This window comes from Tursiops truncatus, chromosome 11, assembly GCF_011762595.2.
Source record: "Tursiops truncatus isolate mTurTru1 chromosome 11, mTurTru1.mat.Y, whole genome shotgun sequence".
In the NCBI taxonomy this organism is placed as follows: Eukaryota; Metazoa; Chordata; class Mammalia; order Artiodactyla; family Delphinidae; genus Tursiops; species Tursiops truncatus.
This window is the reverse complement of record NC_047044.1, coordinates 480,013-497,108: the sequence shown is the minus strand read 5'-3', so window position 1 is coordinate 497,108 and position 17,096 is coordinate 480,013. Positions and strand designations below refer to the sequence as shown.

The following is a 17,096-nucleotide window of genomic DNA, read 5'->3' as shown; positions in this document are numbered from 1 at the left end:
CACGTGTGTACACACAAGACAGCACGGATGCACGGGCACAGGCATACACGCACTCATCACTTGGCTGGCTCAGTCACAGCTCCATAAACCGCCCCCAAGGTCAGGACAACTGAGACCCCGAGACGGTGAGCAGGAAGGGACAGCCCCTCCCACAAAGGGCCCCCCTTCGAGATGCCAGCTCTGCTGCCAGCTTATGGGAAATGCAGGGGAGGGCGGGACAAGCTGATGGCACAGCAAGAGACAGACTCGCAGATACTGTGCTGGAGAAATTCCTGTTCTCTGTCAAACTGCTAACAGGTTTAAGAAAAAATTAGAAAAACAGGAGCTGTTTAACTTAAAAGAAACAAAGAGACAGAGAGGCGACAGGAACACAGTGTGTGCCCCAACCCTGAACCCGAGTCCACACAAACCGACCGCAAGGAGACCTTCTGAGCTCAGACCACTACTCTTCCGGCCTGATCATACACCTGCAAGGTGTCAAAATAAAAGGTAAAGGCCCATCAAAGATCAAACGAGCCACGGTGTCCCCACGGTGTCCCCACGGTGCCCTCGTCCCAGGGAGGCCGACCCGGAGTGGCCACTACGCCCGCGGCCACCTACCTGGCCTTCCTCTCCAGCTGCTCCTCCAGGGCCTTCAGCCTCCTCTGCCGGTCCCGGAGCTCACGGGCGTAGCTGAAGTCATCATCCAGCTCCTCCTGCCTGGCCGCCCGGCGGCGCTGCACAACACCCCCGGCGGCCCCGCTGGTGAAGCCGCCGCCCCGAGCCTGTGCCACCCCCGGGCCAACCCCACCCACCTCCTGGTCCTTCACAAACTGCTCCTTCAGCCTCTGAAACTGCTCTCGCTTCTGGGCATCCAAGGCCATCCGCTCAGACAGCTGCCGATCTGCGACAAGACAGTAAGGGGCATGTTATGAGGAGCCCCAGCAGGCAGCCCCCCGACGCAGAGGGGGACCCGAGCCACACGCACCGCTGAGCGCGCTCAGGACCCTGGACGCCGCTTCCCGGGCCTGGACGATTAATTCTTGTTTTGCAATTTCCATTCGTAATTCCTGAAAAAGACCACCAGTGATTGACGCATCTAATCCTCCCTCCCATGCCCCTGGGATGGCCTGGGAGAGGGGTCCGCTCAGACCCTGGGTGGGCTCTGGGGGCACGGTGCCCACCCCACACAGTGGTGAGGGCTGGTTCCCAGGCAATCGATACACTCTCCCAGAGCAATCTGGAGCCAAGACCCCAGGCCTGTATGCCCACCCTGAAGGGGACGGGCTTCCCTGCAGGGACGGAGGGCCAGGCCAGGCCGCCCCAGCAGGGTGTACAGCCTCCTCTGCACCTCCAACGCTCACCCCCGCCACTTGCTCTCTGGGGTCTGCCCAGCCCCCATCTCCCTGCTGCCCACCAGGTGCCGGGCCAGGAAGGACTTTCCATCAAACCCCTCCCCAGGCCACAGGAGGCGCAAAGCTTGGGCCCCAGTACACCTGCCCCTCCTGAGCAGGAGGGGAGCCCACTGTCCAGCCCACGCTGGGAGGAGGGGGAGAGAGAGGCGCAAGGAACCCTGGGAGGAGGGGGAGAGGCGCAAGGAACCCTGGGAGGAGAGGGAGGCGCAAGAAAAGGCCCGTGGCCCAAGGCGCCCCTCCCTCACCTTCTCCTCCTTGCTGATGGAGCTGTGGCGCGCCACCCTCTCCATCCGGCCCACGTAGATGGCACAGTCCTTCTCGATGTCCTTCAGCTCCTCGAGGGAGAATATCACCGAGACGCGAGGGACCGGGACATCGGAGCAGCAGAGGTAATGCTGCCGAGGAGGGAGGACCTGCCGTGAGCCCGGAGGCACTCAGACCCACACCCCTCTCGGCCTCCCTGTTTCTGGCGACCCACACGGACAGCCTGCTTCCTCGGACACCCTGCACTCCTCGCTGGCATCCTCCACGGCTCCAGGACATCACAGGCTGGGCGGGTTTCCGCCCAGGCCAAGGCTGCCCTGTGGCAGAAGCCGGGTCTGCCTCCCACAAATAACACTTCAGAAGAAGCTGCCCAGAGCCGGACACGCCCACACGCACTTCCTAAGGTCAGCTCAGACAGGACTGCCCCAGCCGCCACGCCCTCCCCCCAGGGCCGAGCCCACCATGTCGTCCAACCTCTGGGCTGCTCCTGGGGCCTCACCAGTATGAGTCTCCTCCCCTGCATGGGCCGCTCCCACCCAGCCCTGAGCCTGTCCTGGCCGCTCCAGTCTGATCTCAGCCCTGCACTCGGCCGGCTGCTGCCCCCTGATCCAGCCTGCACTCGGCGGTTCCACTGCCAGGAACCCCCAGGTCCACACGCCTGGCCAGCCTGCTCGGACATCAGACAGCACCTCCAGGCAGAGGCTGCCGGTCCACACCCCACCACTGCCACCCGGCCATCTTCCGCAGAGCCTCAGCCGCACGGAGCGCGGCCAAGCCCTGTGAGCGCTGCACAAGACCCCCTGGGTCCACCTGCCTGGCGACGCAGCCCATCCCTGCCCTGCCGGGGCGGTTTCCAATGCAGAGGAGGGCAGGGAGGAGCCCGCTGCCCCCCGGCCTCTGAAACGCCCTCGGCTCTCCTCCCGTCTGAACGAGCGCCCAGAAACTCAACCGAAGTTGAGCTCGTGAAACTCTCAAGGGAAACTGAGGGAGAGGTCACCACGACCCCTGCTCCAACACAGCTGACCCAGAGCTAAGGACAGATCACCAGGCCGCAGGGGGCCGGGGGCTGGCACACGGCGAGCAGGAAGCACCCTGCGGGGGGCACGTGCCAGCCGCCCTCACCCGGGGGCAGCAGAGCTTCAGCAGGTTGATGGTCTTCCCGCAGACATACACGTCGTGGGCGACATGCCTCAGGAACACGGGGACGCAGTCCTCCACCTCTTTGGAAATAAGCACGTAGCCGTGGGTCCAGTAAAACTTATCTACGTGCGGGACGAGACAGCCGGGTCTGAGTCCAACCACGGCCCCGACCCGCCGAGGGTGTGGGGTCCCGGCCGCAGCCGGCCGCCACCTACCTCTGAAGCCCAAGTACTCGTGGTTGACCTGGATCATGAACTCGCCGTAAACGTCTCTGAAGACCCCACTGTACACCCAGTCGTGGATGAACCTGCCAGGGTGGGTGGGCCAGTGGTGAGGTGGGTGGCACCCACGGGGGTAGACAGCTGCGCCCCGGTGCCCACAGTCCGAACCCCCCATCGTGCCCTCCCCGTGCCACCCCCATCTCTGATCCCTGCGCTGAGCAGGCGCCCCGACGCGAGGACGAGCTCGAACGTGTTAGGGCTGAGCGGGGCCCCGACCCCATGCCGGCCCCCACCGCGTGTAGGGCTCGCAGCTGGTCTTCAGCAGAGACAGCAGGACCGGGTAGTGCTCGTTGCTGCAGTTATCCAGGGCCTCCTGGTAGAGGTAGGAGAGCAGCTTCACCCCCTGGAGGCGGCAAGAGGAGGGCTCAGCGCACACGGCACAGACAGCAGGCGGGGAGCCCTGCCCGTCCCGTGGGGCTGGCCAGGCCCACACCCGGCAGGAACCCAGACTCACAGTGGGGAACGCAGCCCCGGGCGCTCTGCCCCCAGCACCCAGGAGTCCAGTGCCGACACCGCAGAGCTCAGCCAGGTACCTGGACACACAGGCCGGTGAGACCAGGTGAGCAGAACACGTCCCAGGCCCTACTCTGCCTGTCCAGATGGTCTGGCTTTAAAACCACCTGCACCTCAAGGACCTCAGGTGTGAGCCTCCTACCGGGCCCCTCCCAGGGCACCCCACGCAACGCCACCTCCTCCCCAGGTCTGGCCAAGACTGAATTCCCCTGAGTCCACAACCCTTCCCCAAACCTGCCACTATCCGGCCTCCCCCAGGCTGCCACCTCCTCTGCCCTGGATGGCTGCCAAGTCCCCCCGGGCCCCTCGCCCCCAACACCCCGCTTCAGGCCGTGCTCCACACGTCAGTACAGCGCGACAGCACCCTCCAGATGCCCCCAGGCTCCCATCTCCAGCCCCAGGACCTCCACACTCCTGCCCCTCTGCCTGCAAGCACTCCTCTCCCACTGAGCCCCTCAGCCCGCCCCAGCCCCCCACTTTGCCTTCTCCAGGTGGCACCTGCCAGCGGCCCTTGGCCTGGCATTTACTAACTGGCTCCTGGGTGCCAGGGGCCGGGTCTGTCTGTAGGCACCCTGTGTGCCTGTCAGGCAGGAGCCCCCGATCCTGGGCAGGGCCTGCATGGTGGGCTGCCAACAGACAGCGCCCAGCACCTCGTGAACTCAGCTGGGTCAAGGGGCTGTCCAGACGCCTACCAGGAGGGCTGTTTTCATGGCCGCCCACCACCCAGCAAGCCCCACACCTGCCCCTGTCCAGCTACCAGGCTGCCGTGCTGAGGCTCACCTGAGCTGCCGGCCCAGTTTCTTGAAGAGAAAGGCAATGGTGAGGAGGCTCAGGGTGGGCGGGGTGGAGAGCACACAGGCCCGGTAGTACTGCAGGTACCTCCTCAGGCCGCTGGTGAAGGCCTGCGGGGCAGGGGGCAGGGGGCAGGGGGCAGGGGGCTGGGCGGAGGACGGCTAGGCACTTGGGGGACTGCCGCCAAGCTCAGAGCCAGAGGACAAGCCGGCGCAGGCAAAAGGCAGGGCTTCCACCCCCAACCCTGGGGCTCCGTGTTCCAAGGAACGGGCATCTGTGGGTCACGTGCGGACACCGAGCCTGGCCGGAGCCCGAGGCCACTGCAAATCCTGTCCCCGCAGCCAGGGCCAGCTGCACCGGGAAACCGGACCCTGCGGATCCCAAGCAGCTGGGCTCTGTGCACAGACGCCAGCCCTCAGAGGGTCTCTGGCTGCTCAGATCACTGGGGTCTCGAGGCCACACGTGTCCTGGGCAGCCACAGCAGTATGGCCCCAGCTCAGCTCATGCCGTTCCAGGAGGTCTGCGTGGAACACTCCAGAACAAACGTCAGGCACCCCCCAGCAAGGAGACAGCTGTCCCGCCCTCACACCCCAGAGAGCCAACACATCAGTCCTGTCTTGGTTTCCTTCTGCCCTCCTAGCCCCACTGTGACCCATCCTAGAACCTGAGCCTCGTCACGTCACCCCAGCAGCCCCGCTGCGTTGCCCGCACCCTTCTCTCAGTCTGGATGCCCCTCCCACGCAGCTGCCCCCGCTGCCCTGGGGGCTGTTGCCAGCGAATGGGCCAAAGACAAGGCTTTCAAGAGGACCTGGTTCAGCCCCACGCCAGGGACCCAGTGGGGAACAGGCAGCATGGGCCCAACCCACACCGCCTGGCCTGCCCCCGGGGCCCCCAGCACTGGCCACACCTGCCTCGCACTCTCTCGTGGCCCCAACATGTCTGCCCCAGGTTTCCAGTGAAGTGACGGGCCAGGTAAGACGTAATCGCCGGCCACCCCATTCCTGAAGGGCAACTGACGGATTTGGGACATCACCGAGGAGAACACCGTTTGTACTCAGAGGCCCTGGTGCAGGACCTGTGGACAGCTCTCAGGCACACCTGCAGCAGCATGAGGCGGGGCCGTACCTGGAACACGAGGCCCTCGCTGCACGAGGAGTCCAGCACAGGCTGCAGAGAGAAGTGGCTCAGGCGCGCGTAGTGGGTCCCGCACTCAGCCACCTCCGAGAGGAGGCTGCTGATGCTCTCGGGGGATGCTCCTGAGACGTGGACACCCTGCTTCACCGTGAAGGCCTGCGCTGGCTGGACAGGACGAAGGCGGGGGTCACTGGGGCCGGGCATCCAGAGCCAGTGTGGTGCTGCATCCCATTCCACCCGTTCACCCAACCACAGCACTGCCCACAGCACCCCCAAGACCAGGGGCCCCGACCCAGATACACACACAGGAAAGGGCGCAGGAGGCAGAAGGCCTTCCAGGCTACCTGAGGGGTGCACACAGACACCTGCTTGGGGCTGGGGCTGTGAGAAAGTGCTTGCCGTTAGATCAGGCACCTGTCCTGAGGAAATAATGGAAAAGGCACACAGACACCTGCCATGGCGTGTTCCCCACAATGTGGTTTACAACCGCAGAGCACGGAAACAACCTAAGAGAGGGCTGACTGCAACCACGCTTGTGGGATGCAGTGAAAGCTGTGTGAACAGGAAAACGTACAGCTGCAGGTACCTGCGCTGAAAAGAAGGTCTCAAATAAATACCCACACTGTACACCTTAATGAAGTAGAAAAAGAGCAAATGAAACCCAAAGCTAACAGAAGAAGAGAAACAATAAAATAGGGAATAGAGGGGCTTCCCTGGTGGCGCAGTGGTTAAGCATCAGCCTGCCAGTGCAGGGGACACGATTTGAGCTCTGGTCCGGGAATATCCCACATGCTGTGGAGCTACTGAGCCTGCGCACCACAAATACCGTGCTCCGCAACGAGATAGGCCACCGCTATAAGAAGCCCACGCACCACAACGAAGAGTAGCCCCCGACTGCCACAACTAGAGGAAGCCTGCGCACAGCAACGAAGACCCAACACAGCCTTAAATTAATTCATTCATTAATTAATTGGAAAAAAATAGGCTGGGACCAGCACAACACCTCCCAACAAGATAATAAATGTTAACGTCATGTGAATTTTACAATTTAAAGAAAATAAAATCAACAAAAACCCCAAAATGAAAAGTCCAACACCATATGGCTTCACTGGTAAATCCTACCAAACAATTAAAGAACTACCACCAGTTATTCTTAAACTCTTCCAAAAATTAAAGAGGAGGGAACACTTCCTAATTCTAAGAGGCCAGTATTGCCCTGATGCCAAAGCAAGATAAAGACATTACAAGGAAAAGACTACAGGCCAACATCCCTTATGAACACAGATGCAAAAATCCTTGATAATATATTAACAAACTGAATCTATCAGCATGTTAAAGGATTATACACCATGACCACGTGGGTTTTATCTCGGCAATGCAAGGGCAGTTCAACATACAAAAATCAATGTAGGGACTTCCCTGGTGGCGCAGTGGTTAAGAATCCCCCTGCCGATGCAGGGGACACGGGTTCGAGCCCTGGTCCGGGAAGATCCCACATGCCACAGAGCAACTAAGCCCGTGTGCCGTAACTACTGAGCCTGCACTCTAGAGCCCGCATGCCACAACTACTGAAGCCCGCACGCCTAGAGCCCATGCTCCGCAGCAAGAGAAGCCACTGCAATGAGAAGCACGCACACCGCAATGAAGAGTAGCCCCCGGCTTTCCACAGCTAGAGAAAGCCCACACGCAGCAATGAAGACCCGAGGTAGCCAAAAATAAATAAATGAATAAATTTATTTTTAAAAAATCAATGTAATACACATTAATAGAACGAAGGAAAAAATTAGATATGATCATCTCAGCAGATGCAAAAAAACCAACTGACAAAACTCAATACTCTTTCATGATAAAAACACTCAATAAACTAGGAAAAGAATGGAACTTTCTCAACAGGATAAAGGCCACGTGTGAAAAACCCACAGCTTACGTGACACTCAGTGGTGAGAGACTGAAAGCTTTCCCCCGAGGATAAGGAACAAGGCAAGGATGGCTGTTTTCACCACTTCTGTTCAACATAATACTGGAAGTCCCAGCCAGAGCAATTAGGCAAGAAGAAGCAATTTTAACATCCAAATTGGAAAGGAAGAAGAAAATTATCTGTCTGCAGATAACATGATCTTATATACAGAGAACACTAAAGAATCTACAAAACACCTGTTAGAGCTAATAAAGGAATTCAGCAAAGTTCCAGGATATGAAATCAACAAACAAAAATCAGTTGTATTTCTATACACTTGCAACGAACAAGCCAAATAAAGGAAACTAAGAAAACAATTCCAGTTACTAGTGTAACATAAGAATAAAATCCTTAAGAGAGAAACTTAACTGAGAAGGCAAAAGACTTGTTACAGAGAAAACTAGAAAACATCGCTGAAAGAAATTAAAGACCTAAATAAACGCGAAGACACCCAACGTTCACGGACTGGAATGTCTAGTAATGTTAGGATAATAATACACCCAGGGAATTCCCTGGCTGTCCAGTGGTTAAGACTCAGCACTTCCACTGCAGGGGGCACAGGTTCAATCCCTGGTCAGGGAACTAAGATCCCACATGCTGTGTGGTGTGGCCAAAAATAATAATAATAATACACCCAAATCGATCTGTGGATTCAATGCAATGCCTATCAATATCCCAATGGTGTTTTTAGCAGAAATAGGAAAAACCATCCTAAAATTCATAATGGTATTGCAAGGGGCCCTGAATAACCACAGCGATCTTAAAAAAAAGTTGTAAAACTCACACCTCCCAAGGTCAAAACTTCCTACAAAGTTACAGTAATCAAAACAGTGTAGAACTTGGGGAGTTCCCTGCTGCCCTAGTGGTTAGGACTCGGCGCTCTCACTGCCGTGGGCCGGGTTCAATCCTTGGTTTGAACTGAGATCCCGCAAGCTGCGCAGCACGGCACCCCAAAAAAACAGAACACTGTAGTACTGACATTAGGACAGACATGAAGACCAGTGGAACAGAACAGAGGCCAAAAATAAACACTCACATATACGGTCAATTAATGCATAAGGATACCAAGACCATACAAATGGGGAAAGAACAGTCTTTTCAACAAATGGTGCTCGGTAAACAGACTATCCACATGCAAAAGATTTGAGTTGGACCCTCCCCCTGCACTTGAGTTAATACAAAATTAACTCAAACTTGATCAAATATCTAAACTTAAGAGCTGAAACAATAAACTCTTAGAAGGAAACATAGAGGCCTTGAATTTGGTGATTTCTCAAATATGACACCAAAGGTACAAGCAACAAAAGAAAGAAAAAGAAAACCTGAACTTCATCAGAATTAAAAACTTTTGTACTTCAAAGGATACTATCAAGAGAATGAAAAAACAACCTACAGAATGGGAGAAAATATTTGCAAATCATATATCTGATAAGGGATTACTATCCACAATATATAAAGAACTCCAACTCAACGGCCCAATTCAAAAAAGGGCAAAGGACATGTGAGGACACAGTAAGAAAGCAGCTGTCTGAAAGCCAAGGAGAAAGGCCTCAGGAGAAATTAATCCTGCAAGCACCTTAATATTGTACCTCCGGCATCCAAAACTATGGGAAAATACATTTCCGTTCTCTAAACCCAAAAACAAACAAACAAAAAAAAGGCAAAGGACCAAAATAGACATTTCTTCAAAAAAGACATGCCCATGAGGAATGCTCGGGACTTCCCTGGTGGCACAGTGGTTAAGAATCCACCTGCCAACGCAGGGGACACGGGTTGGAGCCCTGGTCCAGGAAGATCTCACATGCCATGGAGCAAATAAGCCCGTGTGACACAACTACTGAGTCTGTGTGCCACAACTACTGAAGCCCATGCGCCTAGAGCCCATGCTCCACAACAAAAGAAGCCACCGCGGGCTTCCCTGGTGGCGCAGTGGTTGAGAGTCCGCCTGCCGATGCAGGGGACGCGGGTTCGTGTCCCGGTCCGGGAAGATCCCACATGCCGGGGAGCAGCTGGGCCCGTGAGCCATGGCCGCTGAGCCTGCGCGTCTGGAGCCTGTGCTCCACAACGGGAGAGGCCACAGCAGTGAGAGGCCTGCGTACCGCAAAAGAAAAAAAAAAAGAAGCCACCGCAATGAGAAGCCTGTGCATCGCAACAAAGAGTAGCCCTGCTCGCCGCAACTTGAGAAGGCCTGCGCAGAGCAACGAAGACCCAACGCAGCCAAGAATTAATTAATTAAAAACAAAAAGGGAAAAAAATCTTAAAAAAAATAAATGCTCAGCATCATTAGCCATGATGGAAATGCAGATCTAAACTACAATGAGATACCACTTCACACCTGCTGGGGTGGCTACTATTTACCAAAAAAGGGGTGGGGGGATAAGTACTGGTAAGGACGCAGAAAGACGGAAACCCCAGGCCACTGCTGGAGGGAGTGTGAAAGGGTGCAGCCATGGTGGAAGATAATCTGTTGGCTCCTCGGAAAGGTAAACGTACACCGTATGAGCCCTGCAAGTACTGCAATTCCACTCCTAGGAATATACCCAAATGAACTGAAAGCTGGGACTCAACAGATTCTCGCGCACCCATGTTCACACAGCACTATTCACAACGGCCAAAAGGTGAAATCCACGCAAGTGTCCATCAACGTGATGAATGGACAGCAAAGTGCGGTCTGTATGTGCATGGAGTACTTCTCAGCCTTAAAAAGCAGGAAATTCTGACACTGGTTAGAACATGAATGAACCCTGAGAACGTTATGCTGAATGAAATAAGTCAGACACAAAAGGACAAACGCTGTATGATTCCACTCACATGAGGAAAATCACAGAGACAGGAAGTAGAAAGGTGGGTACCGTGGGCTGGGGGAGGGGGAAATGGGGAGTCAGTGTTTAATGAGGACAGAGTTTCAGTTTGGGAAGATGAAAAATTTTGGAAACAGACAGTGGGATGATTACACAGCATTGTGAGCGTAATTAATGCTACTGAACAGGACACCTGATGGTGGGTGAGATGGTAAACGTTAAGTTACGGCTGTGTTACCACAATTTTAAAAGAGTGGAGAGGGCTGCTTCCACTCCACAGAGAAGGGCCATTCACACAACAGAGCACTATGAGGCCACGAACGCCGAGTCGGAGCAGCGTTCCGCGCTGCTGAGAGGGCAGCTCAGCACCAGGACCGCCTGCGGTCGGCCGGAGCGCGTCTGCGCCAAGCCCAGGACGTGCCTCTAGCACACGCCCCACCTGAGAACAGCCCTGGGAGGCACACTGAGGACACAGAGAGACCCGGCACAGGACACAGGACAAGGGAAGCATGTGCAGAGCAACACACACAAAAGGCCCCGCCCCCCGCCCCCGCCCGCACTCCTCGAGGATCCACGGAAACAGGTACATTTCTCTTCTTTCACTGACGGCAAAAAACATCTTACTTTTATTCAGTTTTTAAAAGGATGTTAATGAATTAATACTCTTTAGAACTGAAACGAAAAGACAATCACCAGGCAGGCGGTCAAGTGGGCTTCCCGACCACACGCCACCCTGGACTCTGTGGCCGCTGCCCTCCCCCTCCCACCCAGCGCCCAGGTGTGTCACGTGTGAGCATGTCCTTACCTGGCAGAGGGAAAACGTGGCGGACACGACCCCAATCAGGATGTTGAGCGCGTCCTTCACCAGTTCGCACTCCTTCACCAGGACGGGCTGCGGGGCCTGCAGGAGGCCCCCGCCCAGCACCTGCAGCCCTGCTTGGCAGAGCCGGCAGGACCTGTCGAAGGCGGCCCTTCCGGCCTCGGTGAGGTAGGGCTCCTCTCGGTGGCCAGGCGGGCTGTGGGGGACAGAGGGGGGCAGCGAGTGGACGTGAACAGAAGGCGGGACAAAGCGGTTCAACAGCATAAAACGTCTAAGACCAGGTGTGACTCCCCACGGCCCCCAGCTCTCCAGCAGCGCCCGGCAGGCCGTCAGACGGTGCCGCGCAGACAGGGTCCGGAAGCAGCAGCACACGCCCGCGCCGCCCAGCGCCTCCGGGCACACGGCGGTCCTCCGGCTGCCCACCGGCTCGCCACGGCCTCTACATGGGAAACAACACCCAAGCCTGGAGCAGAACATTAACAACAGCGCACGTGTCCATCGCCAGAGGAGTGGAGAAGGACGCGATCCGTCCACACGAGGGAACTATCATCCAGCCTTAAAAAGAAAGGAAATTCTGACACAACGTGTCAGATGCTACAACATGGAGGAACCCTGAGGGCGTGACGCTGTGATACAAGCCAGTCACAAGACAACAAGTACTGAGTGACCCCACTCCTGTGGGGTCCCTAAAGTAGTCACAACCACAGAGACAGAAAGGAGAAGGGTGGGGGCCAGAGGCTGGGGGAGGGGGAGGGGGAGTGAGTGTGTAATGGGGACCGAGCCTCGGTTTGGAGAATGAAACAGTTCTGGAGACGGATGGTGGTGATGGTCACACCACGTGAATGTCCTTAATGCCACTGAACCGTACACTTAAAAAGGGTTAAGATGGGGCTTCCCTGGTGGCACAGTGGTTGAGAGTCCACCTGCTGATGCAGGGGACGCGGGTTCATGCCCCAGTCCGGGAAGATCCCATATGCCGCAGAGCAGCTGGGCCCGTGAGCCATGGCCGCTGAGCCTGTGCTCCGCAATGGGAGAGGCCACAACGGTGAGAGGCCCGCGTACCTCAAAAAAAAAAAAAAAGCATTAAGATGATAAATTTTATGTTATGTGCACTTTATCACCCTCCCCCCACAAAAGCACAAAGAATGTACAGAGGAAAAAGTCTCCTGAAATTCCAGGAGAAATCAGGCCAGCTGGGTCTCACAGAGGGTGGCTCTGGGCACACATCCACCCCTGAGGTCTTTGCCTATGGGGGTCCTGTAGGAAGTTCAGGAACTACCAGTGTCTGCCCAGCCCGGTCACACTGTTCAAAAGAGGCCAAAAAGACAGTATCACTTCTCTCTTTTTTTTTTTTTTTTTTTTTTTGGTACGCGGGCCTCTCACTGCTGTGGCCTCTCCCGTTGAGGAGCACAGGCTCTGGACGCGCAGGCTCAGCGGCCATGGCTCACGGGCCCAGCCGCTCCGCGGCATATGGGATCCTCCCGGACCGGGACACGAAGCCGTGTTCCCTGCATCAGCAGGTGGACTCTCAACCACTGCGCCACCAGGGAAGGCCAGTATCACTTCTTAAACATTCCTTTGGAAACCACCAACCCTACTGAAAGTATGAAAGAACTGTTCTTTAAAATCCACTGGAAAGAGTAATTTCTCAATAAAAGGAGCCCGAGAAAAATCTCAGAACTTGTCAAAACCAAAAATGCTTTTTAACGAACACTGCACCATAATGCGCTCCTTCCCTCACTCACCAAGTGTCTGAGAGCAGCGGCCAGAGCAGGACAAGCCCAGTCCTCATGGGGCAGGTGCGCGGACACAAGCTACAAGGAGGCGCGACTCACCGCCCATGACACGGGTCCCAGAGGGACCTGAGACACTGGTCAGGAAGGCCCCGGGAGCAAGGCCACACCTGGAGCAGTGTCCCTGGCGGAGGGAGCGGCCTGTGTGAAAGCCCAGAGACAGGAAGAGAAAGGGGCCAGGTGCTCGGGGCTCAGTGTGGGGAGGGCGAGGGCAGGGGCCGGCGGTCCACAGTCCAGATGGGGAGGCCATGAGGCATGGCAGGCAGAGTGGCGGTGCACCTCTGATTTCCATCCCTGGAAAGTGGTACTGGCCGAGTGGAGGATAGCCTGAGTGGGCAGGAAAAGCGTGCAGGACGGTCCTGAGTGCCCCGATCAGCAGGTGGGGCCCAGCCGGGCCACGACACCAGCCCACACTCCCTTGGGGCAGGAAGAGCTCGAGGAAAGGAGGAGACTCGGACCTCCAGGGTCCTTCCGAATGGCCCTCCGGGGGTCCCCCGGGGGATGCACGTGCTGCAAGCACCACCCCTCTGCGCACTCGAGTGCTAGGCTCCTGCCCACCCTTCCAGGGCCAGCTCCCGACCACTGTGGCCACACGACCCTTTCAGTGGCTCAGAGCTGAGGGAGGAGAGTCCATGAAGGAAAACAAACTCACACTTGGACCCACAGAGAACTTGGCCTTTAACATCAATGAAACCACTTCCCCAGAAAGGGCGACAGACACAGAGGACTCCCGGCAGCAGGGAGACCGACGCTGGCTCACAGGGTGAGGCACGGGGGCAGGGGTCCTCTGGGGGTTCTCAAGGAGAGGGCAGAGCTCACAATCCAGGGGCTGCAGGTGGACAGGGCGCCGCAACCGCCCATTCGTCAGAGCTCCTGGCAGGAAACTAGCAGGCGGCTGGGATTCAACTGCAACAAGTTCCCGAGATTCTCCAAATGAACTCGAGTGACAGGCCTCAGGGGTTGGGGCAGCAGGTTACGATGGAGCAGGCAGTGGAAGAGCTTTGGGGGAGTGAGCTCAGGCCGTGCCCAGCCACGAGCTGGCCGGGCGTCTCCTGCGGGAGCGCGGGGCACAGGCTATCGCACTGGCTGCCGTCCTCCTGGAAGGGACACCGCAAGGTACTCCTCACGCTGGAGCTGTGGGGCCAGTTCTGCTTTCGGGGGACACTGAGGGGATTAAGCGCATTCAGAAAAAGGGACGAGGATGTTGACCAGCTGAGCAACCATGTCTCCTGAACAGTGACCTGCAAAACTGAGCCTAGCAAAGTGGGAACTGGTAACTGAAATACCACTAGCGAATATTTACAAAAGAAAGCAGTAGCTGCTTGACGGCCAGTGCTTAGACTCGTGAGGGGTTAGCAAACAGCGGAGCGACTAGATTTGCTCTGTGCACACAAGACAGGGTGAAGACTTAACAGGAAGTCACAGGGCAGAGAAGCCCCTCAAAGACAAGACAACCACCAAAACCGACGGTGCCTGGGGGAATCCATGTGGGGGAAGATGACCACGCCAGGAAAGCGACCCCAGCAGGAGCAGGGCCCACACAGCATCCCCGAGGGCGTGCTCACCCTTGGGAGGCACTCGGCTCCCTGGGAACCCCACCTCGTTCACCCAGTGCTCCCCAAACTGGCATCCCACAAAAATGCCAGCAGATGAGATGCAACAAGAGGATCCCATGACCAAACATTTGGGAAATGTGTCCTCTACCCCCACTCTGGGAGGTTGCGAGACACCAGCACACTACAGACTGAGAGATCCTGTGTGCAGAGGCCGTGGATGGGAAGAGCATCTACCAGGGAAACACTGCGAGGACCGAACTTCTCACCAGAGGACCACCCTCAGTCGTTATAGACGTGAAGAACGTTCCCTCGTCAGCACCCCATGCCCAGCACTGACCACACACCTCCGACTGGGAGCCACCGTGGCCAGGATGTAACTCAGTTGCCAACTGACCACTCGGACTGCGAAGTGCGATCTGCAGAAGTTACTGGTTCAGTGGGAACCTGCGTAGGCCCGAGAGCCCTCTCCGCCTGCACTTCTCTCAACCCCTCGGGCGCAGACAACTTGTACACAGCTTGACTGAAACTTGCAAGTTCCTAAACCCAACTACCTGGGCTCTCTGAGTAAAGGCCAGGTTCACCGGGGGCGGGGGGGGGGGGGGGGGGGGGTGGGCACTGTGCATTTTAAGGCAAAGCTCACGAACCATCCAACTTGCTCCCAGCACCTCCGCTTGCTGGCCTCGTAGGTGAGCACGGCGTCCCACAGGTCAATGTCTGGAGTCATGCCCGGCTCCGACTGGGAATCAGGAGTCAGATTGGATGCTGATTGAAACCCTTCATCTTCCGACTGATCCACACTCGAAGAGACCTAGAGGCCAAGAGAAAAGGACATTTCACCTGAACATGGTGTCTAGATTTCACCTGAGTGGGATGAGAGCTCCAGGGGCACTTCCACACGCTTCCATTTACTCTATGGGAAAGACCCGGCAGAACGTTTCTTCTAGTTTCCTCAAGCACATAAGCAGTACACCATGTTTTCACCCCTAAGGAATCATTTAAGGAATTAAACTAATTCGTTACCAATTCCCAATTTCACACAACACAGGCTTGCTGAGGCTTACGAGCCTCAAAATAACTGACAATGACATTTTTCACAAGATGTCTCCGATCTGGAAATTCCATTTTGGGAAACCCAGCATAAAAAAGTCACATAGACACAGAAAAACTCACGTCCGCCAAGATGTTTGCTACAGCATTACGGCTGAAAACAATCTAAATGCCTCACAGTAAGGGAATAACTGAACGATGACAGAACACCCTTTCAGCAAAGCCGCAAAATGCAAAGGCAAAAGACAATTTACTTAATAACGGAAAAATCCCACCTTACCGGGAAAACAGCATATAACACTGCACGAACAGCAGGAACAAATGTTTTTTTGCCACCTATGGCTACTGAACACTTGAAACGCAGGAAGGAACCGGATTTATTTCATCTTCATGAACTTGAATTTAAACATCAACTCGAAGGCAAACGAAGTGACTGAACAGTAAATACAAGAGGAAAGCGGCACGTGGCCGGGGGCTGCGCGGGAGGGGAGGGGGGTGGGGTGGGAGTCCCCACGGCTCAGCCGCCAGTGCTCCGAACTCCAGCTGTCCTCCTTTTGCCCCGATGGAAGGAAGGTCAAACGAGGCCCTTCCCAAGCCCGGGGAGCCGGAGGCAGGAAGCAAACACTCTACCTTGATGGCCAGTCCGGAGAGGTCTGCGCTGTCCGGCACCTGGGGCAGGTCCAGGCGGACGTCCAGGTCGGCCGTGCGGCTGTGCACCAGGGCTCCAAAGAGCGAGACGCGGGTGTCCCTCTCAAACCTGTCCCCGCAGGGGTCGCCATACGAGAAGAGCCCGACGGCGGGCAGGCCGGTGCCCGGCGCCGCCTCCATCACCTGCAGCGTCTTCCGGACCAGGTCCCGACACAGATACTCCTCTCCGGAGATGAGTGACCGCACGTCCGCCTCCAACCCGCTCAGGTCGGCGCAGTCGTAGCCGCCGTAGGGAACGTCTCTCCCGACGGGCCGGCTGTGCAGGAAGAAGTCCCGCCGGCGCCGCAGCATTCGCGGGGGCCCGCTGCCCGCCAGCCGCACCAGCAGGTCCAGCACGGATCCCAGCTCCGCCAGCGGCCGGCGATGCGCGGCCTCCAGCTCCTCCACCAACTCCTCCAGGCGGTCGGCCTCGGCGCCCAGGCCGCTCACTCGCAAGTCGAAGGACAGCATGAGGATCCTGTTTTTCACCGGGAGTCTCGGGAGGCCGGGCTGCAGCTTGCGGGTCTCATCTTGAAAGAGGCTCGTGAACAGAACGTTGTAGGCCACCCTCTTGAGGCTCTGCTTGGCCTTCTTGCGGCTCCCGCGGCGCTGGCCAGAGTGAGCCTTCGCGGCCGGCAGGAGGGCCTCGCACAGGTCGTCCACCAGCTGGGGGACGCTGGCCATGCCCCCTCCTCACGCCGGGCCCTCGAGCGCGGCCTGACTCGCCTTCTCGGGGCCCCGGAGAGGGGACGGCCGGCAGAGGCACCGCCGAGGACGGAGCGTGGGCCAGACCCGCGCGCCCGCTCGCCTGCCGGATCCCCTCACCCCGGAGACAGCGCGCAGCCCCAGCTCCCGCCACCGCGTCACCGCCGCGCGACCAGCCAGACAGCCGGAGCAAGCGCACCGGAACTGCGTCA

The 17,096-nt window shown here is 57.2% G+C and overlaps 1 protein-coding gene across 5 annotated transcripts in view; it reads right to left on the bottom strand.

Moving 5' to 3' along the window:
- TUBGCP6 (tubulin gamma complex component 6) overlaps window positions 1-17,096 on the bottom strand; it is a 25,379-nt gene extending 8,283 nt beyond the window's left edge. For 4 of the 5 annotated variants that reach the window (XR_004528783.2, XM_033865766.2, XM_073788001.1 and 1 more), the window contains exons 1-13: window positions 16,123-17,096; window positions 15,090-15,253; window positions 11,082-11,292; window positions 5,510-5,683; window positions 4,373-4,494; window positions 3,534-3,612; window positions 3,313-3,422; window positions 3,014-3,105; window positions 2,781-2,920; window positions 1,640-1,789; window positions 968-1,049; window positions 795-883; window positions 601-716 (exon numbers count right to left, since the gene is read on the bottom strand). Coding sequence is in view for 4 of the 5 variants with exons in the window: in XM_033865766.2 (XP_033721657.1) it covers window positions 601-716; window positions 795-883; window positions 968-1,049; window positions 1,640-1,789; window positions 2,781-2,920; window positions 3,014-3,105; window positions 3,313-3,422; window positions 3,534-3,612; window positions 4,373-4,494; window positions 5,510-5,683; window positions 11,082-11,292; window positions 15,090-15,253; window positions 16,123-16,863 (2,270 nt within the window). In the remaining variant the exon portion in view is untranslated. Of the gene's footprint in view, window positions 1-600; window positions 717-794; window positions 884-967; window positions 1,050-1,639; window positions 1,790-2,780; window positions 2,921-3,013; window positions 3,106-3,312; window positions 3,423-3,533; window positions 3,613-4,372; window positions 4,495-5,509; window positions 5,684-11,081; window positions 11,293-15,089; window positions 15,254-15,772; window positions 16,080-16,122 lie in introns of those variants that run through there. The other variant, XM_073788002.1, reaches the window with a different exon arrangement.